This window comes from Aphanomyces invadans (assembly GCF_000520115.1).
Source record: "Aphanomyces invadans strain NJM9701 unplaced genomic scaffold supercont1.19, whole genome shotgun sequence".
Taxonomy (NCBI): Eukaryota; Oomycota; class Saprolegniomycetes; order Saprolegniales; family Verrucalvaceae; genus Aphanomyces; species Aphanomyces invadans.
Window position 1 is genome coordinate 8,707 of NW_008580164.1, and position 21,479 is coordinate 30,185.

General features: G+C 55.3%; 11 protein-coding genes across 12 annotated transcripts; 4 read left to right on the forward strand and 7 right to left on the reverse strand.

Moving 5' to 3' along the window:
* Positions 1 to 1,281: 1,281 nt before the first annotated feature.
* H310_08837 (hypothetical protein) lies at positions 1,282 to 2,051 on the reverse strand (the record flags this gene model as incomplete). Its single annotated transcript, XM_008874745.1, has 1 exon — positions 1,282 to 2,051. A coding segment is annotated over one exon (641 nt), but the record flags the coding sequence as incomplete, so codon positions are not given.
* A 791-nt stretch (positions 2,052 to 2,842) lies between these two features.
* Positions 2,843 to 3,767, forward strand: H310_08838 (hypothetical protein; the record flags this gene model as incomplete). Its single annotated transcript, XM_008874746.1, has 1 exon — positions 2,843 to 3,767. A coding segment is annotated over one exon (833 nt), but the record flags the coding sequence as incomplete, so codon positions are not given.
* Positions 3,768 to 4,226: 459 nt separating this feature from the next.
* H310_08839 (hypothetical protein) lies at positions 4,227 to 7,219 on the forward strand. Its single transcript, XM_008874747.1, has 12 exons — positions 4,227 to 4,275; positions 4,326 to 4,436; positions 4,485 to 4,563; positions 4,616 to 4,663; positions 4,724 to 4,835; positions 4,879 to 4,933; positions 4,984 to 5,015; positions 5,061 to 5,100; positions 5,271 to 5,564; positions 5,607 to 6,458; positions 6,512 to 6,599; positions 6,654 to 7,219. Exons 1-12 carry the CDS (start codon positions 4,234 to 4,236, stop codon positions 6,971 to 6,973), a joined length of 2,073 nt encoding a protein of 690 aa, XP_008872969.1. The 5' UTR covers positions 4,227 to 4,233; the 3' UTR covers positions 6,974 to 7,219.
* Positions 6,936 to 9,415, reverse strand: H310_08840 (serine/threonine protein kinase). The gene is made up of 7 exons (XM_008874748.1): positions 8,959 to 9,415; positions 8,839 to 8,916; positions 8,710 to 8,781; positions 8,581 to 8,652; positions 8,465 to 8,530; positions 8,341 to 8,409; positions 6,936 to 8,290 (listed from the first exon to the last, which is right to left on the reverse strand). Exons 1-7 carry the CDS (start codon positions 9,261 to 9,263, stop codon positions 6,970 to 6,972), a joined length of 1,983 nt encoding a protein of 660 aa, XP_008872970.1. The 5' UTR covers positions 9,264 to 9,415; the 3' UTR covers positions 6,936 to 6,969.
* Positions 9,416 to 9,449: 34 nt separating this feature from the next.
* Positions 9,450 to 10,319, forward strand: H310_08841 (hypothetical protein). Its single transcript, XM_008874749.1, has one exon. It carries the CDS (start codon positions 9,730 to 9,732, stop codon positions 10,075 to 10,077), a length of 348 nt encoding a protein of 115 aa, XP_008872971.1. The 5' UTR covers positions 9,450 to 9,729; the 3' UTR covers positions 10,078 to 10,319.
* On the reverse strand, positions 9,937 to 12,508 carry H310_08842 (serine/threonine protein kinase). Its single transcript, XM_008874750.1, has 4 exons — positions 12,386 to 12,508; positions 12,024 to 12,336; positions 11,903 to 11,974; positions 9,937 to 11,850 (listed from the first exon to the last, which is right to left on the reverse strand). The coding sequence occupies exons 1-4, from the start codon at positions 12,423 to 12,425 to the stop codon at positions 10,176 to 10,178; spliced, it is 2,100 nt and encodes a 699-aa protein (XP_008872972.1). The 5' UTR covers positions 12,426 to 12,508; the 3' UTR covers positions 9,937 to 10,175.
* Positions 12,509 to 12,996: 488 nt separating this feature from the next.
* Positions 12,997 to 15,377, reverse strand: H310_08843 (serine/threonine protein kinase). Its single transcript, XM_008874751.1, has 4 exons — positions 15,036 to 15,377; positions 14,906 to 14,974; positions 14,724 to 14,855; positions 12,997 to 14,672 (listed from the first exon to the last, which is right to left on the reverse strand). The coding sequence occupies exons 1-4, from the start codon at positions 15,362 to 15,364 to the stop codon at positions 13,118 to 13,120; spliced, it is 2,085 nt and encodes a 694-aa protein (XP_008872973.1). The 5' UTR covers positions 15,365 to 15,377; the 3' UTR covers positions 12,997 to 13,117.
* A 992-nt stretch (positions 15,378 to 16,369) lies between these two features.
* Positions 16,370 to 18,000, forward strand: H310_08844. Of its 2 annotated transcripts, XM_008874752.1 has the most exons (8): positions 16,370 to 16,438; positions 16,488 to 16,545; positions 16,590 to 16,757; positions 16,817 to 16,896; positions 16,947 to 17,066; positions 17,126 to 17,313; positions 17,364 to 17,493; positions 17,546 to 18,000. In XM_008874752.1, the coding sequence occupies exons 1-8, from the start codon at positions 16,391 to 16,393 to the stop codon at positions 17,699 to 17,701; spliced, it is 948 nt and encodes a 315-aa protein (XP_008872974.1). In that variant the 5' UTR covers positions 16,370 to 16,390; the 3' UTR covers positions 17,702 to 18,000. The 2 variants fall into 2 exon arrangements, with proteins under 2 accessions (XP_008872974.1, XP_008872975.1); XM_008874753.1 differs by having other exon boundaries at positions 17,364 to 18,000.
* Positions 17,895 to 18,956, reverse strand: H310_08845 (hypothetical protein). The gene is made up of 6 exons (XM_008874754.1): positions 18,852 to 18,956; positions 18,707 to 18,790; positions 18,434 to 18,613; positions 18,234 to 18,377; positions 18,109 to 18,180; positions 17,895 to 18,067 (listed from the first exon to the last, which is right to left on the reverse strand). Exons 1-6 carry the CDS (start codon positions 18,930 to 18,932, stop codon positions 17,990 to 17,992), a joined length of 639 nt encoding a protein of 212 aa, XP_008872976.1. The 5' UTR covers positions 18,933 to 18,956; the 3' UTR covers positions 17,895 to 17,989.
* Positions 18,957 to 19,151: 195 nt separating this feature from the next.
* On the reverse strand, positions 19,152 to 20,277 carry H310_08846 (hypothetical protein). Its single transcript, XM_008874755.1, has one exon. The coding sequence runs from the start codon at positions 20,241 to 20,243 to the stop codon at positions 19,188 to 19,190; it is 1,056 nt and encodes a 351-aa protein (XP_008872977.1). The 5' UTR covers positions 20,244 to 20,277; the 3' UTR covers positions 19,152 to 19,187.
* Positions 20,278 to 20,628: 351 nt separating this feature from the next.
* On the reverse strand, positions 20,629 to 21,309 carry H310_08847 (hypothetical protein; the record flags this gene model as incomplete). Its single annotated transcript, XM_008874756.1, has 1 exon — positions 20,629 to 21,309. One exon carries the CDS (start codon positions 21,307 to 21,309, stop codon positions 20,629 to 20,631), a length of 681 nt encoding a protein of 226 aa, XP_008872978.1.
* Positions 21,310 to 21,479: the final 170 nt, after the last annotated feature.

Here is a 21,479-nt window from a genome sequence, read left to right on the forward strand (position 1 = left end):
AAGTACAAGCGGCGCACGCACCTTTCGTCGGTGGCAAGGGAGCGAGGGTTGTCGCCGAAGCTGCAATGCAACACGCTGGCTGGCCGGTTGAGCACTAATAAATCATCATCAAGGCGAATCAAATACTGTCACACCTGTTCGGCGTTCCGCACTCCGTTTGACGTGGCTGGTACGCTCGATTCGATAAACGGCGTGCTCATCTGTCAGCTCGGGTGGCCCAGAAGTTAAGCAATCCACGCAACGCTGTGTCTCGTGAGGGTGTCAGAAGATACTTCTTTGACCTCGTGAAGGCTTGCCTCGGCTTTACGTGAGGCATACGGGATCTGCTTGGTGCGACTCCCACCGAACGCCACGCACCTATTGCAACCTTTGGATGTGGCCCTGTTCCGAACGTTCAAGCGCAAAATTGCCAATGGGGTTAGTGAACGTTTGCAGGCCATGAACTTGACATTGTTACCTCGCGAGACGGCCATTGCAATTGCCGGGAACGCCTTCAACGCTGTTTTTCCTCAGCTTGATGATGTGAAGAAGACAAACCAAGCAGTGGTGAGCGGTTTCCGTACCTGTGGTATTTGGCCTTTTTCGCTTCCATGCATGCTGCGTCGCTTAGCCGCTGCAAAGACCAATTGTGTGGAGGGGCCGCTGGGTTCTGAAGTTTGATTGAAGACAGTGAAGTATTCAATGGAAGTCGTTCTTACCTTGCCACCGAAAAGAGCTGGGCGCTAGAGGGTGTCGACAGAACAGGATTGGCACACCCGCGACGCTCTGCATGCCTCCTCGGTCCAGCCAGTAAAGCGAAAGACGTGATCCGATATTTTTTTGAATCCTGTCATTATATTTGTCTGTAATAAAATGACTTTTGTCGACACCTTGAATTTAAATATAGTGATTATATTTTGGTCTCTTTTTTTGTAAATTGTTTTGTTCACATACTGAACTCAAGACTTCGAAGTGTCCGCGATTTGTGAAACCTTGGAGTTTTCATGTGCCTTTGACTGGAGAGATTATAATTTGAGTACAAATCTCAAAAGTTGTCAAATGCTGCGCAAAGTGACACCAAAAATCGACGTTGAATTATATTTTCGTGGGGTACTTTCCGTTTTTCCTGCAACAACATAGTTTATTCAGGAGACGAAGTAGAAAACAGAGGTCAAATTTCGGCAAAAAATGTTCGGGATTTCGATGCGTTACTTTACGGTATTTGACCATACAGTTACGGTATTTGACCATACTGTCCCGCAGATAGTCGATGAATCCAATTTGAACCGTATTCATCCTGTCGTCCAAATATGGCATACCTCCCAATTTTGAGTGAATACAGTTAGCAGTGAAAACGACAAGGAATAATGGACTCTGCGTCCGCTCCGCGTTTTCTGGAGCTGCATAGTTCTGAGGTTCAGGCATCCTATTTCATTCTCTGGTCGTGAAGTTTTCGAAGGCGTCAAGTTGGCGAGCCCAGTGAGAAAACGCTTTGAGACAGGCAATGCCCGTGGTGACACCATTCATCATCGTGTCGAGTTGAATGAGTGTTTGGAGTCCAATGACGCGAACGAGAGACATCCAGTCACCAATTGGTAGGTCGCACACGCTAAAGTTGTTGTCGTTGTCATTTGTGTAGCACGCAGGATGCGAATTGAAGGCAAACGTGCGAATCGCTTCGCACGTGACGTTGGGCGACCGCAACATTGGCACGAGTTTCTGTTGCAGACAGGTCATTGTACCGTCGAGCCACCGTCGCCCGTCCTCGGAGAACCAGTCCTTCTTTTCGTTGAATTTCACGCAGTATTTTTCTCCAAAGTCGATTGCGTATCCTCGCGGACCACAAGGATGAGCCACCTCAATGCATTGCGAGTAAAACGCGCATGACTTGGGGACAGGACGTTGGCACTGCGGTAAATTGGCCGGGTCAGTGTGATGCCCTTGGTCTTGTCTCAACGCGCACGAGGAGGCAACGGCCGCAGCGAGGACGGTCACTTTCATCGTTGTTGTGTGAACGGCGAAATTGTGGGACTGCTGGTGACTGCTTGCACACACACTGGACGTTGTCAAGTCTTCAAGGTCTGATGTGGTAGAGGTGGTCACTACGAACGGATGTTTCGTCGCAAATCGTGATCTTCTCAGCCCAGGACAGACTGGGGCTTTGACCACTAGGTCAGCCTGTTCAAACCGGAGTTGCAACTTCGAGCAAACCGTGTGAATGGGAGGGAGCAGTGAGAAACTGATGCATGAACTGTAAATGCAGCTGCACTATGGCCATGCATCGAAGTCACATTTTTTAATGTAATAGATCCAACTGGAACCGGAACTGTTGTTGCATGCGTCACTACTTCGTCGTGGTATGGCCAATGCCCGTCAAGCAACTACCGTCAGGCGACGCAGTCGATGGCGTGGTGAGAGAATCGTCGGCTGCTGTCAAGCGCGATGACTCGGATTTGCCCTTTGTATCGTCGCTTCGTGGACTCTACCAACCTGTTGTCTGTCATGCATTGCAGCGAAGGATGGGTCACAGCACGAGTCTACTGAATGCAGCACCCACCGTCTCCATCGCGCCTCACTCCTGTCGCCACACGGCCAACACACAGCATAGATGCATTCTGCACCATGGAGGCGCTCATATTATGTTTTCGATCGAATGCTGCATATCACTATTCCGTACAGAGAGTTCACGACGCATTTTAAAGGTGAATATATTGTGGGTTGCATACAAAAACCAAATGCACGACGATGTGTTCTTTTTATTATGGTGCCATGGATTCACATACAAAAACCAAATATAAGCGTCATGGACGTGTCCCATAGGCTAGTAGACCCGGGGGGTTACTACCGACCACTCCTTACTACACGCGAATTTGCCCACTTGGCATGAGCCAATTCCACACGGACGTGGCATTTGAAGCGGCCGAGCACTACGGAGAGGACGAAGACCTGGACCCGACGACCCAACCGCATCCACACGCCCAGCAACCAAACCACCCACAGCCCCAACCCATCAGCCAAGAGTACTTCAAGGTGGACAAGCCGTCGTATGTGTGGTCGGTCATCTACAAGCTCAAGACGCCACAGCTGAACAAGCGTCAGAAGACGTGCTTTTACGTGTGCATCAAGTGCATTGAGGAGAACGTCCCTTGGCAAGATTGCTTGATCAACCTCGTCAAGCAAAACCCGTCCAACGGCACGTTGCACATCAAGAATCGCCACCCGGCAGTCTGGAACGACCATGTCGACGCCCAGGCAGGAATTGAAAAGAAGGAAAAGACCAAGCTCGATGTTGGAACGACCAACTTGCCAGCAATGTCACGTAAACGCGCCCGTCCGTCGCCGTTCCAAGGATCGATCGAGTCGCTGGACTTTCCCCGAGAAAGCATCACGACGATGCTGACGCCAAAACAGTACGACGATGACATCAGCAACACCGACCGCGAAAGACTCGAGTTGCATCGCTTGGACATCCAGCTGCGTTACGATCTGGAGAATCAACGACTTGCACTCGAGCGCCGCCGTGAGGAGCGCGCCGAACGTGAGTTTGAACTGAAGCAGCGCCTCATCCTCGCCCAGACAAAGGAGTCGGAGTTCAACTTGAAAGCGAACCGCCTTCGTCTCAAAGTCGACATGGCGAAACTCGGGGTGCCAGTTGGCGATGTCAGTCTCGTATTGGGGGACGAGGTCGCCATCTAAGACCCTTTCTGCGTTGTGTAGCAGGTACAACGGTCCTAGCCGACGAGACAGGTGGAATGCACTGACAATTACATTCACGACTTTATCTACCATCTTGCGTTCCTCGTGAGTCAAGGGATTCTTTTCACCACATGCCTTGGGTGTTCGCCTTGAAAAGGAGCTTGACGAAGAGGCGCTTCGTCGAGCTCCTCGCATTTGTACACCAAGATCCTGGGCTGCCGCGACAACGATGAGTTTTGCAGGTTAGAGCTTTCCAAGAGTGCAATCCTCGCATCAGCAATGGCCTTGCAACGCCCTCGCGCAAACCCATTATTCCACTCGTCCACACAGTGGTTTGTATGTCGTGCGGATTCAAAACGAATGCGGACGTACAGAACGTCGGCGCAAACGACTCTCAACCTGGTGCACAGCCTGCCGAGCAGGATGCGCCAGCTCCATGGCACGTGGTCGAAGAATGGCATTTCCCCGTTTCGATGCTATTTTGATTGGCCAAAATAGATGTTATTATAACCAATGGTTCGTCGATAATGTGGAAGTTGAATCAGTGCATCACGCGCGATGCTGTTCCGCGACTTGGCAGCGGTATTTCGTCGCATCCAAGTACGTTGAGCGAAGGAATGCTGGATTACCCATGCTGCTGGATTGTATAGCTCAAGAATTCACGAGATGCGTCCATCTCGGAACTCTCTAATGCGTTTCGAGCTATTCGGGACAACACCCCAACTCAGCTGCCCAAAGCCATGTATCTCGTGACGTCCCAGGTACGGTGCATTTATGCGATAATGGCTCGCACTGTGGATGCCTACTAGCTGGCGCCGTCCCACCAAGGTGTCGAGCTTCGTTTCCGCGATAAGGCCTTTGCACCGGTCGTTCAAACTGCGTTTGCCAGTATGTGCTGCTCCAACCCATGAAGATCGTTACCAAGACGCGTCTTGCGCAGGTGCCAACGCCGACATTCCCACCATATTCGATGCATACCAAAAGTCAGGTCAGTCGGATCTCATTCAAGGCGCGGTGGTTGTCCACTCGTTAACGCCGGTAATATCAGGTGACTATGGCACGGCCGTGGAAGACCTCCTCAAACAATCCATTCTCACGCTGCCGACGGCGTCCGCGTTCGACAACTCAGCATCTCCCATGACGATCGACGTTGTTTATGAGTTGTATTGTTCGTCCTGGGCGCCACTCTCATGGTGCATCTAGTCAATTGTGCGAATTGGCTACACAAGTCGGCAAAGGGTCGACCCAGCGCAAACAGGTACCCGTTCCTCCGTTGCCATCTCGTTGTGAGCTCAATGAATTGCAAAGGACATCGCTGCCGCTCTCTTGGCCCGGGCATCGTACGTCGTTGTGCTTTAAATCAAATGAATGAATGGTCATTGTAGAACCGTGGACGAAGCGACCTTTCTAACGCGCCTGCTCGCCGTACGTCGTGCCTGTTACGCTCCTGGAGTGGTCTTCATGGCATGCGCGAACTTTCTTTGACCGCTTGAACGTCGCGTGGCAGAGCTGTCGGATGCTGTTGGAGTTACCATGTGGATGGCTAAGGCGTTCTCAAGATGATTCCCCACTGACAACGACTTGCAACATCGTAGCATCAAAATCTTCGCATTGGCATCGGGGAAAAGAGTGTCGTGACAGCGCTAGCCCATTCCTTCGCCGATTCCGAGACAGACAAGCCATTGTTGCAGCCATGGCTGTCCTCTGTCACAACCGCGTACTCGCAGCGCCCGATATTTGAGGACTTGATCGAGACGTTGATCCAGCCGCAAGTGTTGGCGCTGCCGTCCCTCGCCGACAAAGCCGCTTTTATCCAGGACCATGCCGTGCCCAAGCCTGGGACGCCCGTCCAAACGATGCTGGGGTATCCCGTGTCCAGTCTGCATCAAGTACTTGCCCGAGGATTCCGCGCGCACATGACAAAATCTTAGATTCCTCAGCGCATGCGCAAGTACCGTGGTGGTGCGGCGGCGTGCGAGTTCAAGTATGATGGCGCGCGGCTGCAGATTCACATGACGAGCGTGTCGCAAGCTGCCCAGGACGACGCGCCGTCGCGATCGCTTTCGATTTTTAGCCGCAACCTGGAGCGCATTCCGGAGGACCACAAATACTTTTTGAATGTTGCGGCGCATGTCGTGCCCTTTGTGAATTCGCACGTCGAGTCGCTCATTATTGAGGGCGAAATGGTCGCTGTGCAAGATGCCGTCGAGAGCGGCGACACCCCCCATTTGCTTCCGTTCCAGATGCTTCAGACCAACAGCAATTCGACCATGTGCCTGTTTGCGTTCGACTGCTTGTACCTCAACGGCACGTCGCTTCTCCACCGTCCGTTTCATGAGCGGCGGGCGGCGCTCCACACGGCGTTTTCGCCCCCGTTGCAGCGCCAGCGTCAAGGTCCACACTCCCCAACTCGGTTTCAATTTGTGCAAAGCCAGGATGTGGTATTTTCGAGCGACGAAGCGAGCGATGAGGACGGCACCAATGGCAGCGACGGCAATCAATTAGTGCTCCGAGCTGTCCTCCAGGCCGCCATCGACGCCGACTGCGAAGGACTCATGGTGAAAGCTCTCGATGAACCGTACAAGCCGGGATGTCGGACCCACACATGGCTTAAAGTCAAGCGAGACTACCTTCCCGCGACCCCGGCCATGGCAAGCGGAATGTTCTTGCCAGACTCGCTGGATCTCGTGCCCATAGCTGCCTTCCGGGGCAAAGGTCGCCGGGCCGACGTGTTTGGGTCGTTCCTGCTGGCGTGCTACGACCCGACCAACGACGTCTTCCGCGTGAGTCGCAAAACGTCACATGACGAGCTGATTTCGATTGATGCTGGGCGTAGACGGTTGGAAAGGTCGGGTCGGGGTTCACCGACGTGGGCTTGGCCGACATTTCGACGCGCTTGCTGGATACGGTGGTGGCCGCCAAGCGTACGACCTCTAGCTTCTGGACGACGTAGTCTCATCAACTTGATTTGCGAGCAGCGCCTCAGTACATTGCGAGCGACATGAAGTCGATCCAACCAGACGTGTGGTTTGCACCGTCCGAAGTGTGGGAGATCCGTGCGGCGCAACTGACCAAATCCACCAAGTACACTGCTGGCCAGACGTTGTTCTTGTCGAAGCCGTCGGCAAACAAGTCGGGACTCGGCCTTCGGTTCCCGCGATTTCTTGCTGTGCGGCACGACAAGTGTGTGGCCCAAGCCACGACAGACGACCAGCTCGCCGCGCTGTACCAGGACAGCGCGTCAACCACTGCATCCAACGAGCAACCAATTGATACAATAGATATTTCATCCGTTTAGTCTGTTGCTTCGATGTCCGCTAGACACGCATGAAGAGACGCTACGACTGATGCGGTCGTCGGTCGCCGGACTGGGTCCCGATGCAGACATGCCGCGATAAGATGTGCGACGAGGCCCTCCCGCAATGTCGGGAAAGGCAAAATGGCCGCGGACGGATTTGTGTAAATTTCGTGGATGCGGGCATCTCCCGCGACCGGGCCAAGTTGCGTCAAGTACGTTGCGTACGGCCGGCCGCACGTGGCGATTTCACCCAGGAGGATGCCGAGAGCAAACACATCCGCTTGAGGGGAAGCCGGCGACGCCGTATCAGCGACGAGCTCGGGGGCGACGGTCGCCATGACGAAGCTTCCATACGAGAGCTTGGAGTCGTCGTCGGGAGGAGGAGAAGGCGGGTCGTTCATCCATGGCATCGTATTCAATCGAACCGACCCATCTGAGCTCCGCACCGACACGTTAGTACTTGTGAGAAGCCGCGCCAGCGGTCGGTCCGTAGTCGCGTGCAGGTACGCCGCGGCGCTCGCGACTCCCACCGCGAGTTGGCGCATGCGAGCCTCCACGGAGTGGACGACAAGGTCGGGGGTGCAGTTGGCCACTTGAAACAAAAACGAAGGCAGTCCTTGGTCGGACGAGCCATGGTCGAACACGGCGCAAATGGAAATGCCGCTAAGTTTGGTCGCGCCCACCAGCTTCGTCACATTTGGATGGACCAGTGTCGCGAGGAATTCGAGTTTCTGCAGGAACGAGTCGAAGCACGCCTGATCTTGGTCTCGGTAGTCAAGACGGTGCAGCGTCACGGCCGTCTTGTGGTATTGCGCCGTGAGGAGGCCGGCCGGGACCTTCGAGACTCGGCCGAGCTTGATGTCCTTCGGGGGCAGCAGGCTGTACGATCGACCGTAACGGGGCGGAAACGGCGTCAAGATCGGCTCGGACAATGTTACATCGTCCTTTGCCTTGGACAGCAGCATTGCATCGACGTGCTGTCCGCTGGTGCCTTCCATGATGGGAGTGCTTCCCGTCAAGAGCTCGTCGGCCCCTGATGTTCGCATCCACGGCGACAGCAATCGCCGTCTGTGCAAAACAAACACGCCGACGAGGGCACCTATGACCACCACCACGATGGTTGTGAAAACCAAACTCCACGGATTTGGCCCCGACGGCGGCGGCAATGTCGTAGGGCACAACGTCATGGAAGGAATGATTCGGTGGGACGTCGCAGTGCATTGGGCAGCCACATCGTCGTCGACGGAGATGTTTCTCGACCGAATCGTGTCGCACTGCGACAGAGTCAGGTCGATAAACGCATTTTGCGTCAAGTTGCTGGAGCGCCATGAGTCGACATATTCGGGGGAAGGACAAGGGCGTCGTACATGACGGCAGTGGGCGCGACAGTGTTTGGAAATGAAGGAAATGACGTGAGCCCGACGTTGACAAGTTTGCTAGAGCCAGCATGAATCGGAAAACGCATTGTGTTGGGGCAAGAAGGTGGCATACATAGTCTGCAGTGGTGGCTGGGTAGACCAGAGCGGGACTCCCGTGAGATTGCAGTTGTGAATTTCCCTGCATGACAACAATGAGCTGCCGTGTCGACTAGCGGACACAACAAGTACACGTGGGTCAACTCGGAAAGCTCCGTGAAGTCGAGCATAATCGCGTTCGGGGTTTTGCAGTTGGCAAGAATGCTACGAACGAGACGGCGCCAGTTGGACGTGGCACAGTCCACGAAAGCCTGCACGTACATGTGGGAGAGTTTGTTGTCGGGGGCGAAGTCTTGTGCTCGGCTTCCGTGAACCACAACGCGATTCAAGGCACTATGACATTCAGATGCATCCGCCGTCGGTTCGCGTATCCGACATGCGTCGACGTACATAGTGTGAAGCTGCCTGAGGTTCTTCAACATGTCAAATGCAAATGTGAAGTCGTTGTTGGCCGCAGCGGAAATGAACCTGCCCCAAACGATGAGCGGTCTGTAAGATTGGTCCACGTACAAGATCTTTGGAGCAGCCGATGCGCCGTCGGTGAGGGCGTTCGTGGTCGAGATGTTGGTGGCGATGTCGATACGGTCGTCCTGTTCGCGAGGATTCGCGTGCGGACCTTGGCCATTTATGCGAAGATGCATGCTGTTGGCGACTGGGAAGCATGTTGTACCGCAGTTCATGCACCAATCGTCACCCTTTGTGACGATCGGCTCGCAAGCGTGCACGGTAGGTACGGAGGTGGTTATGGCGACGAAGGTCATCGCAGCCCCCAGCGTCCGCGTCCACTTGCGGGTGTGCTTCATCTGCCGTTGCATGGTCCGGCGCCCGAGACTGGTTGCCGCTCAATGCCGTAAATGACAGCGGCAGGCAGATCGTATTCATCGTGGGATCGCTTCCATCTGGGTGACTGTCGCCTTGTTCGGGTGTCCATTGCAAAATCAAACAATTTTTTTACCTGTGCATCTCCATGTTTCAAACAGGAAAATTTTCTTTTTTCAATCCCATTTTCATTCGACAAGATCCAGACGTTACCCACTTTGACCAGCCTGCCTGTGTCCCCACCCGCGCCATCGGCCACCGTGCGCGGCTGCGACATACTAGTCCGTGGTGCGCGCATCTTGGGACCTCGCGCGGCGTCGGACCTCGAGCCTTGACCGCTTGCTACCCCAGGAGCGTGCCCAGGGACATCGAAAGGGTGGCGCCGACTACTTTGAGTGTGCTGCTGTGCCTGCAGTGGGACGTCGCAGCATCTGAGTTTTGCCCCAAATAGTTGGCGGTCGGATGGCGCGAGGGATCGCGCCTTCATTCCTTACACCAGCAAGCCCCTTCCGTCGTGCTCTTGCGTGGGCTACAAGAGAGACGGTTGCGGGCAGGCGCGGTAGTGAGCCCGTGCTGGCGACGTGTACGGAGGAAAGGAATTGGACGAAATATGTTATTATGATCGTAGTCGCCACCGACTGTTTTGACAATCTGCATCTGGCTCTTGGACAGACCCACAAGCGACCCCTCCGCGCGCCTCGCTCAACTCAACACTCCGTCCGAGCCAGCAGGCGCCTCCTGGGTGCGCAGCACAATGCATGGCTGTACCTCTCGTGTCTGTCTTCGGGGACTCGCTACAATAGGCGCTGACTTGTCAGTGCCCGGCAAGCGTCGTGCACTTCGTTGGCGCGTTGGTTCGAACGTGGTGGTGTCGTCGCCAGAAGTAGAATATCGTTGTAGGATTCACGTTACGAAGTTGTCTTTCGATCGACGCAGAGACACCGAGCGAGCTCGTCGGCCACATGCACGGCCAGTGGGCGCTTCAACACGTCGCGCTGCAAACACGCAGATATCAACGCTTGATACGAAACGGGGACGTCGGGTCGCATCGCCTTGATGACTTCTTCGTGCGGAAGGATGTTTTCCGACGCTGCCCCATGCATAATCTCCACGATGCACACGTCGCTCCCGACGTGTCCATGCGCATCGATCCAGTGCTGGTACGGCGCGCTGCGCGTCGCAATCTCGCCGAGGACGACCCCCAACGTGTAAATGTCCGAGGTCGACGACCGCATGCACTGGTGGGCCACGACTTCGGGCGCTTCGTACGCCAGCACTTGGTGACCATACGTCGACTCGACACTCTTGGATGCCATGAAGTCGAACACGTTTAACTTTGCGCGGCCGTGGGCGTTCACAAGAATATCTCTCGTTGTCCATGGCGCCGACCGTTTGAAGTTGGGCTGGGAGTGCACGCATGCGAGTGCGGATGCGATGTCCCATGCGAGTTGCACCTTATGCGACCACGTTAGAGGCATCACGTAGGGCCGCGGCGGCGTTGGCGTTTGGTGGCGCAAGAGCAGGCCGAGCGAGCCGCGAGCCATCCACTCGGCCACGACGCACAAGTCGTTGTCTGGCAAGTGTACGATGCCGTACAAGACCACAATGTTGGGGTGGACGAGGTGTGTCGCCGCCGCGTTCAGGTCTCGAAAGAACTCGTTCCTTGCGACGTTGTCCATCGCAATGTAGCGCACGCGTTTGCCAATGTAAGGACGATGGAGCATCATGACGTTCCATATGGAGCTGCCGTGGGCAACTGGAGACACCATGATGACGTCGGACGAGGGCAGGATCGCCAACGAAGACGCGACGTGGACGACTGGTTGCGTCGCTGGAAGCGGTCGAATGGGTTGTGGCCTGTTGAGCTCGCCTTCGCGCTGAACGAATGACCGAGACAAAGCGTGTGAGAGGCGTCTCGAACTTGCCAAAACTCCGTTCGTGGCGTCGTTGGGGGCCTGAGCCGTTGGCGTCACCATGTGGTCGTGGAGCACAATGTCAGGGCGAATTGTGCCAAGCAAGGCGAACGATCCGTCGCTGCCGCATGGGCTGAGGGCCGGGGCCCGCGTGAGGGTGAAGAGCGGTGAGTCGGAGCCCCCAGCAGTGGAAAGAGGTAGGTGGCGGTGAAATGCGAGTTGTTGGTGGTGCTGCTCATGTCGAAGTAGCATCCGACGACGGCAAAAAACAACTGCGGTGACTGCAAGGAGCAGGATGGCCGCTGCCGCAACTACGAGCAAGGTGCTGGGCGAGCTGGCTTCGACGGTAGTGGGGCCGGGCAGCTGTGAGGGTGAGAGGTCCATTCCGACTGTCGACATGGTGCACGTTGTGACGGCAATGCACGCTGCTGGGCATGTCACCGAGACTCCGACAACGATGTTGGGAGAAGAGAGCAAGGTCGTGCAAGTTTGGCCAACGACGACAAGCGGAGATGGAAATGCGTTCCCCGTGAGGTTGACTGCCACGAGGGATGGTGACTGGAAGAGCGAGTCTGGGAACGACGTCATGCGATTCAGGCTCAAGTCGACGCGCTGTAGTTTGGAAGGGGACGGAACGTCTAGCGACTTCAACTGGCATCCCACGACCTCCCTGTTGAGCCGACATGAGTCCCCAGCGCAAAGATTGACGCGAGAGTTCGTACAGAGTAATTAGCGCCGTGTAGTTCACGCTGGATTCGGCAAGGGCGCCACCAAAATCGACGCCTTGAAGGTGGCTAATGAATCATTGTGGGAATCTGACAGTACATGACGAGGGAGATGTACATGTGGGCGAAGGCGCGGGCTCGCCAAGGAGCGAGGTCCAGGGTCGGGAGAGCGACGTCCCCATGGCCGATGGCGGACAATGACGAGACGACCCATGGTTCCTCGGCAGGGGCTGCGGTGGAAGTGACGAATCGAACGCAAAGGTCGATGGATGGGCTAGCATTGCAGCACACACTGGACGCTGTCGAGTTGATCGTGATGCTCGTTGCGTTCCCGCATTGAGACTTGACGAATGCAATATCCGACGAAGTCGACTCGGCATCAAGAAGTGTTGTGTTGGAAGCAGACGTTGTCGGACCTGCGATTCGCGCAGCTACACCGACATTCGAATGAAACCTAGTCGTGGTTTGGGCAAGGCTAACCCGTCGTTGCCGCCAGGGACACCGGTGATGCGTTCGCCATGACGGGGCTCAAAAGAGGATGCGCGGCCAAGTGAGCAGAGCGCTGGCGGTACGTCGCACTGGTCAGGGACGCCCGACGCTCGCAGCAGCAATGGATGAGTTGTGTGATTCATGCATGCACTGGGAAAGAGGTCAGCAACCGTTGCAACCTTGCTGCACGTCAACGCGTCAGTAAAATATATTGATCGTGAACTTCATATTTGTATCCATGTTGCTTGAATTTTATTGCTGGCTGTATAAAAGTACGGCGGCACAGGGTTGTAACAGTGTCCCTTCAAGGATCGTCACAAACGAACGTCAATATGGCGTACATTAACACAACGAAAAACGTACAATAGCGTTAAGATGTCCTATCTGCGATTTTGCTTGTGTTGCGGAGATGGGCACGAACGCGAGAAGTTCGACTTCCACGGGCATTTCTCGTTCACCGTCCGTGCAATGCAGGAAGCGCAGGCACATCCACACGCACGAGCGCGTCCGTTGGCGCCACATGCTTGTTGTGTGCAAGCATCAATGGCAACTTCGCATGAAGGCGTCACGGCGATCCACGAGGTTGTCCATTGGGTTTGCAGCAGTCACCGCGTGTGAGGCCAGAATCACATCGACACAAAAGACCGTTTGCCAACTGGTGTAGGGTGCTTCGGCTGCTGCATGTGACGACGGCCAGTTGTGTAGAATCCCTGCATCCATAAATTAGCCGTAGTTACGCTTGAGCAACATCATTTCTCGCTGCAGCGTCTCTGCAACGTTGACCGCGAGGGGGCGGCGGAGAACGTCCCGAGATAAACACGCAGCGACGAGAGATTTGAAGAAGCGGGGGCACGATTCGAGCTCCGGCCGATTTTCGTGCGGCAGGTCGTGCTTGTCGCGTTTGGCGTCGCGGATTCGAATGTCGGTGGCTGTCGCGCCGAAATTCTGAATCGACGACTGGTATGGTCGCGCCCGCGTCACGATCTCGCCGAGGATGACTCCAAGCGAGTACATCTCAGCCGCCGAGTTTCTCGAACAATTGTGGGTAAGCACTTCAGGCGCTTCCCACGCCAATGCGGCGCCGCCGTACGTGAACTCTGGCGTTGCGACGGGTGCGTGTGGCTGCAAAAAGTCAAACACGTCCAACTTGCACGAGAGCGACGCATTCACGAGAACATCGCGGCTCGTCAAGCATTTCGGTCCTCGGGAATAGTTGGGCTGACTGTGCATATACGCAAGGGCCGACGCGAGTTCGTAGCTCATGCGGAGTTGATCTGGCCACGACAATGCAAAGTCTTCCTTGAGTAGGACTCGAGGAAGCGACCCGAATTGCATGTACTCGGCAACTGCACTCACTTCGAACTCGCCAAGTCGAACGATGCCGTGCATGACGATAAGCTGAGGGTGTTCGAGCTGGGCGATGGTGGTCATGGCAGCTATGAGGCTGGTCATGGCGGCCTGGTTTGGGCAGTCCCACCGCTTCAGCACGACTTTTTCGTTGTTGAATTTCCCGATGAATACGTTGCCTGCAATCAGGTGTAGGAGCTTGACCTGGTCCGGTGGCAACAGAGGCAAGGGATCGGTGCTGCGGTACTTGGACAGCCCCAACACGGACGACCCGAGGATCGCCGAGCTCGATAGAATCACCGAGCTCGACGTCTTTCGAAGCAGCTGCGCTTTCGACGGCGCAGTGCTATCGAATGGCGCGTTCAACGACGACATGGAGACCATTTCGAAGCCCGTGAGAACGTTTGGATTTGGTTGCATCTGGCGGCGACGACGGTACATAACAAACGCGCCGATGGCGAGGCCCACGACGACGACGAACATCACGATGACGAGGACGGTTCCCGTTATGGACGAGTCTTGGTCCATGGAGGGAGCACTTTGCCCGGAATTGGAGCTGCTGTTGTTCGGATTGAAGATGGTGGAGAGTGCCGTTGTTGGTACGGACTGGTCGGGGGAGTTTGGGGACGGAGGGGGTGTTGTGGTGGTCATACGAGTGGGGACGTTCGACGTCGGGTTCGACGCTAAAGAGGTTGATGGAGTCCCAGATCGCATCAAAGTTGTGGTGGGGGGGGCTGCAGTCGATGGGGAAAGCGATGTTGGTCCCCCTGCCAGGGTCGGAAAGATGCACGATGGTGCTGGCGACGTGCACGAGCACTCAATGGGCAAACCCGTGATGTGGCCGGTCTCGGCCGCGATCTTGAGCCGGTCGCATTGGTTTGCTTCAATCGCAATGGATGGTTGCCATGGGTTGCCGTAAACATTGAGTTGTCTACAGGTCACGTCAGCCGCACGTTTTCAGAGACACCGTCCCCCAACTCACTCGATTGTGGTTTGGGTCGGACCGAACAAGTACGATGGAAACACTTTGAGACGATTGTTGCTCAAGTCAATGACGTGCAGTTTCGGCGCGGGGGGCGTCGCGATCGATTCCAAATCGGCATCCACGATGCTCCTAGCACACTTGTGGGTCACGGCACCGTGAGTCGTTTGGGGACACCATACAATTTGGTCACGGAGCGGAAATCAAAGCTCGACGCGTCGATGGCCTTCACCGATACCCGTGCAATGTCGCTACGTAGAGAAGCGGCCAAGAGTGACGAGACAGTCATGCAAATAGGAGGACGGTGCGCACATTTGGTCGACGGAAGCAAATGGAGCCCAGTTTTGAACCGTGTACAGGGGCTTGGGGGAATTGGGGACGGGAAAGATCGAGATACGGCGGGCGGTCCATTCGTTTGGTCGAAAGTAGACGCATTCGCGTGCTTTTCCATTCTGGGCAAATGCCGAGTCGCAGCACGCGCTGTTGTCGGCCTGGGTGAACCCCATCGCGTCGTACCGCTGACACCGCTTCAAGAGGGCGGCAACATCCTGCGACACACACGACGACGGGGTCGTCTGGCATGCAAAGAAGAGCCCACTGAAGTCGTCGGCGCCGCGGACGCCACTTTTTTCGTTTTTCATTGACGTCGCCCCAGATAAAACGGAATGCGCCCGCAACATGGCGACCTTGTCATCACCGCTTGATTGGCACGGCCATATGGTGTCGAGAGCTTCGACTTTTTGATTTAAACTCGGCTTTGTTTCGTACATGTATACAAACTTCCAGTGAAATGGCCGGATTGTATTAAACACCCGGTGCTGGCCCCACCGTGTGTGCCTCTTGAGCTACTTTGGGTTCGCACCCAGCCGCCATGACGTTTGGACTTTGGGTGGGACGCCCTGCATAGGCAAGCGCGGCGGATGCCCCTCGCCGGCCTTGGTCCGTGGCCATACACTGGCCGCATGCAGCCCATGTCGCTGTCACAAGGGCTGGGGAATCCCTCGAGACCTGGACGATGGCGCCACTGGGTGCTGGATATCGACGATGTGCAGACAGGACTCGCTGTCTTGCATCCGTTTGGAAAATTCCACGCAATTGGCACAGATGCATCGAAAGTGGTATCGGTCGCCCTGTAGACCTCTTGGCTCTGACCCTTTCGGCGCGACTGGGCTCTAGGCTACCCAGTGCTCCGGCGCTGTTACTTTGGCGTGACGTACACTACATTCCGACGAGCGAGCTCGCCCAGCGCGAGAGCAGTCACGTTGGGCCGACCGCCAGACTCGAGAGGCCAGGAATAGCGTGCTCCTTTTCGGCAAAGTCACGTGGTATTGGAGAATCGCGCTGCCCCGTTCGTAACGGTAGCGAGCTGCCAGCCATTGTACACGTCCCCCCCTCCTTGGTTCAGCCCGCCCTCGCACTTTTGTGCCGGGGGAGAACTCTCTGGTGCATGTAACACGCGCTCTCCACGTGACAAAGCGCGCAACGAAGACACGTAGGGGGCTCGCGCCCCCGTGTACCAACGCTAATGCCCTCGATTCGCTCCAGATCAGTGTGACCATGGAAGTGGCATTTTTCGTGTATTATTCACACCAATATTGCAGGAATTTCTGAATTTTTTTGGACAAGTTGCAATAAATTCTTGAAAGCTCGTGGCACTCGAACCAAACATGGCGACGGCTTCGTACGATGACATGTTGTACGCGCGCCGTATCCAGGTCCGTGGCGCTGAGCCTTCACGCCGGTCTGTGTCTCACGATCCCACAGAGAGCTCAGGAACTGTTTTGTGCTGATTGTCAAGCCACAGTCCCAGTTCTTTCCCATGGTACAACGATATGCATGACACGTCCCAACTCATCGACGGAAAAGACGACAGGCGTTGCTCTGCTTGTGGGGCCGATTTGCAGCCTCGTCCAGCGACGCAATCCCTACCAAGCGACACAACCAACGGCATTTCATCCCTCATGAACCGGCTGCTTGAAGTGTGGGGCATTGACCCGACAAGTACATCGACTCAACCAGCGTCCGAAGAAGCAGGTGCGATCGCTCCACCTTGACCTTCACCGCGATCCGATCCATGTGAATTCTGGTCGTAGTGGCCAAATTGAACACATTTGCGGCGGGGCAAGCAACGACTGTCGAAGTTGCGTTGGTGGCCAGTGGCATCAAAGGCGAGGTGGGGCGACGTCATCGATCGATGCCTTGCCTCAACAGGGACGCATGTAGGTCATCGTGGTTCCAGCCAACTTCGGCCCATGTGAATCCATCGAGTCGTCCCCAGTGGTAATATCGTCGCCATTCCATGGCAATGGGCCGCTGGCGAACGCGTCAACGATGCAGGGCAAAGCAAGTCTCGCACAAATCGGGCAGTATGGACAACTCATTGAATTTTGAGCACGTTTTAGATTGTACTCTTTGAGCGCGGGGTGTGCACGTTTGCGAGCAAAATTCAACGAGCTCAAGATGCCGGGGCCAAGGCTGTCGTCGTCGTGCAAACGACGGACGTGTGGCCGTACGTCATGACGGACTCGACTGGCGAGGGTATATCATTAACCATCCCTGCGTTCATCATCTCCAAGAAGCAAGGCCAAGGGTACGCGCTTCTCCGATGGCTCACTCGTATCGTTGAGCGGATTCCGTCAGGTTGGTGCAATACCTGCATGACCATCCCGACACGACCATGTCCATCGACGCACGGAAGGACGCACGCGAGTGCGTGATCTGCCAAGTCGACGTCCAAGTTGGTGTGCAAGTGGTCCAAATGCCGTGCCAAGTACTACATCCACTCGAGAATCGAATCTGACCGACGTGACGTGGCGATGTAGCACATCTTCCACGCCAATTGTATCAAGCAATGGCTGGACATCCGCAACAGTTGCCCCATCTGCCGCGTCGAAATCGCATCCAAACACCCGTCAGCCACTGCCAACAGCACAACACAAGCTCGCGGGAATTTCTTGTGGAGCGACTGGATGTCCTAACTGTACACTCCATTGTGAATCAAACACCTGCTTCCCCACGATTTCGTCGTGTATGCAGTGGCCGTCCTGAACAGCTCGTCGTCAACTGCATCGGTGCCATGGATCGGCTTCAAAGTCATGCACTGCTTTGTCCATGACCCAAAATATGGACGGAAGCCCTCGATTTGGTCCTTCAAGAGCAACGTGTAGTGCCAAATTCGTTGGCGGAGGGTCCCTCCCCTCTGGCGTCCGAAATAGTTGCAGACGGCGACGTCGAAGGACCATTCATTCCATTTGCATTTGCTAATGCTAGACGAGCTTTTTCTTTTGGAAGAACGACTGCAAGTGGTGCACTTGCCACACCCCCGCGACGAGAAGGACCACAATCTACCAACACGTGAGCTTCTGGCATGACAGATGTGGTAGACCTGAACGACAGACACCCACATCGCCCGCGCATTGTTGCTCTCGCTCGTGGCACGAAATTTTTCGCTTTTTTCCTGATGCCGTTCACTTGAAACTCAAAGGAGGATGGAGACTACGCCGCGCCTACCTGGGCATAATCCTGTTGGTTCTGGATCGCCTTCACGCGATCGCGCAGCTTCATCACTTCGAGCTCGAGTTCGTTCATTTGGTCTTTCTTCAGGTACTCGTATTCGTCGTTGCTCGTTCCAAAACGCAATTTAAGCTTGAATTTCTGCAACAGACATAACATGGCGATATGAAAAGGCAGCGGATCGGGACTCCGCGCACCATCTTGATCGAATCTGGAATGACGTATTTGTGCGTGTCGAGACTCACGCACGACCAATGCTCCCCAGCGCTCGTCGACGTAAAGGAGATAGTTCCTTTTTGACTCAAGGTCTGCGTGATCGACGGGGTTTGATTTGCTTCGTCCGTCATCGACGGGCTGTAAATCTTCAATACAGTTTTCTACGTCGAACGAAGAACAGAATGCATAAAACCAAACACATTGCGTGGAGAACAGCATAGAGAGAGCGCAGATGCGGCTCTCCACCGGAGTACCAGTTCGTCCGTCGTGTCAGGGGATTCGTACTCGGCGCGGAACGTTGTGCCTTTGGGCAGGTCCAAGTAGAAGCACTTGTGATCCTACAATCCAACACATCAGCGTCATACGCCCACCCTATCTTCTCGCTTCATTATCGCTTACGTTCGGTGTAACGAAGAAGTGCGCGGCATGCACAAGCGCGATACACGTGGCCGCCAGCGCCGCGAGGACTTTCATCCCCATCGTGTGTCTGCGGTAGGTGCGAAAAGGTAATATCACCAATCGAAACGCTCCAACACCGACTGTTTCGGCTAATCAAAACATTTCGCCCGATTTGCTTGAATCAAAAAGAGGTAAAATTCGACAAAGTGTGACAAATTGCAAAAACGAAATTCGAAATGGCTCAAAATGAGATTCAACCAATCAGTGGTCATTATAAGATACATCATGACCAATCAGAAATTCGGAAGGAAAAATGCTTATCTGGCCAAAATATTGCTACAACAACACGAGATTGTTGGCATGGTCCAGGCTCATGCCAAGCTTCACAAGTTCGTGCTGCGCTTTGACCCTGGCAAGCCGCAGGGAAAGCTCTGCTTCTTGAGCCCTGGCTTGAGCTTCTCGGTCTGTTGCGGGCACTTCGTTCACCATAGGTCGCACCTGAATGTCCTCACACCCACCACTCACTTGCTTCTTGAAGTTGGCGATGTGCTGCTCCACGAGTAAGCGTAGCTGCTTGCCGGCGTGGTTCATGTTTCGCACTGGAATTTTCAGGAAGTTTTGAAGGTCAGCGAGGCCACCGTGGGGCAGTTGGGGCCTTTCGACGACCGCAAGCACCCGCATGTACGTCTTCATGTTTTGGAAGATGCGCTTCTTCAGGTTTGAATCGACAAACAGGGCGAAGCACGGGTCGCAGCAGTCTGGCTGGTTCTTCCGACGCGGCACGACACGTTTAGTGCACAACGTGCTGAACAACTGAAAGCCCAACGTGTCTGCACTGCGAATGACGTGTGCTCCAGGAGGTATTTGACCGAATCGGGCAAATACCTGGAGGATTTCGAATGTGTCGGCAGGCAGTGCACCAGGACAGACCGCAGACCTTTGGTGCTGCGCTGAGACTTCGATAAGTTGCGACGATTGAATTTCAAAGTCCACGTCGAGTTGGGTAAGCTTTTTTCGCTTCTTGGCTGGTCGCACCATGGATGGAGATAAGGTGACGTCCACTGGGATGGTACCTGGTGCACCATGAGGAACGATGTGCTCCGCGTAGCCACCACCGCTTGTGCCATTTCTATGCTTCTTGCTCCGTCGAATATGCCGATTCCACCGCTCACTACTAAAGAGATTTCTTGAATCGCAACGGAGCTGGCAGTCGCAAACATTGCAGTGGACCCATTCACCACCGTCAACGTCGAGAGCGGATATGCGACTATCCACGACACACTTCGCCATATAGTCGTATATCGATGGAGGCCACCTCTTTGCAGTACTTTCGTAGCGCACTGCCGCGATCTCAGCCATGTCCTTTGAGACTGGAGACCGCGCACTTTGCATCGATCGATCACGTGCTGCCTCACAGGAATCTGCAACATGCGAGACAGTCAACATCCGGATAAATTGTGACAAGCAACCGAAAATGCGAGAGTGAACCTTTCAATGCTTGGACGCAACCAATCCAAAGGTGAAGGCCATGGGCACTGCGCACACACCACTACCTTCTGCTACCTTCGATAGACTGTTCATATGCGCACACCGGTCCTCACTGAATGAAATCCCTTACATGCAGCCCTCTCCCCTGCATTCCCTCGCCATGGGAGCAACCAGCGAGCGAAGCTGGGGAAGCGCCGAGACAGACGTCCACGTCACGAACGTGCTCAAATCCAAACCATGCAAAATATATGTGGAGAGATTAGCCTCAACGAAACTGCGCTCACACGCCTCAGTCGGACGCACGCAACGCTCGGCGGACAAACAGCCCGTTGTTCTGGACGACGCCGCGCGCTTGGTCGACGTCGCGGATGCGAAAGAAGTTGGCCTTCGATAAGGCTTGCGCCCCCGCCTTGGACTTGGCATTCGACTCGGCAAATCCTTCCAAGTCTACATTGTGTCGCTCCGCGACCTTCGAGTCGGCGCGCTTGTGGGCGTCGCTCTCTCGACCTTGACTCGCGGCGTTGAGCGCGTCCGCCTTGTTCAGCGAGGCCGCCGACTGCTTGGCGGCGTTGAACCCCGACGGAGGGATAAGGTCGTCGACGTACCCGCCTCCACACCCCCCGCCGCCGCACTCCAAGTCGTCCAGACGGCGGCCAAAGAACACGGCGCCCTTGGCAACCTGGTTGGCATCGTACTGTTGGACCGCGTTCTTCTTCGCGATGGCATCGGCAAAGCCGCGGTCGTTTGCGACGGCGTTCGCATGGTTTTTCGTGAACACGACGTCTTCACGCAGACCAATGTTTCCCGCGCTCGAGTCGACATGGTTGTCAAAGTGGCTAGCCGCCGCCTCCTCCGCGTTGACTTTGTCCGCCGCATTCGCACTGGCTTTGACAAAGAAGGCGGTGCCGGGCGGCCCCACAGGGAATCCGACGAAGCCGTCGGCACTTTGGGTGGCGGTCACAGTCAACATCGCGATGGTCAAGGTACCGAAGAAGGTGGTGGTGCAGTGCATGCCAGACTTGACCAGTGTGAGAATGAGATATTGTTTCCAGCGGTCAGCGCACCGGTCAAGCCGTGTGCACGAGTGTAGACTCGACAGCGAGTGGGTGGCTTGTTTCAACGACCCGTTTCTGCCGCAAA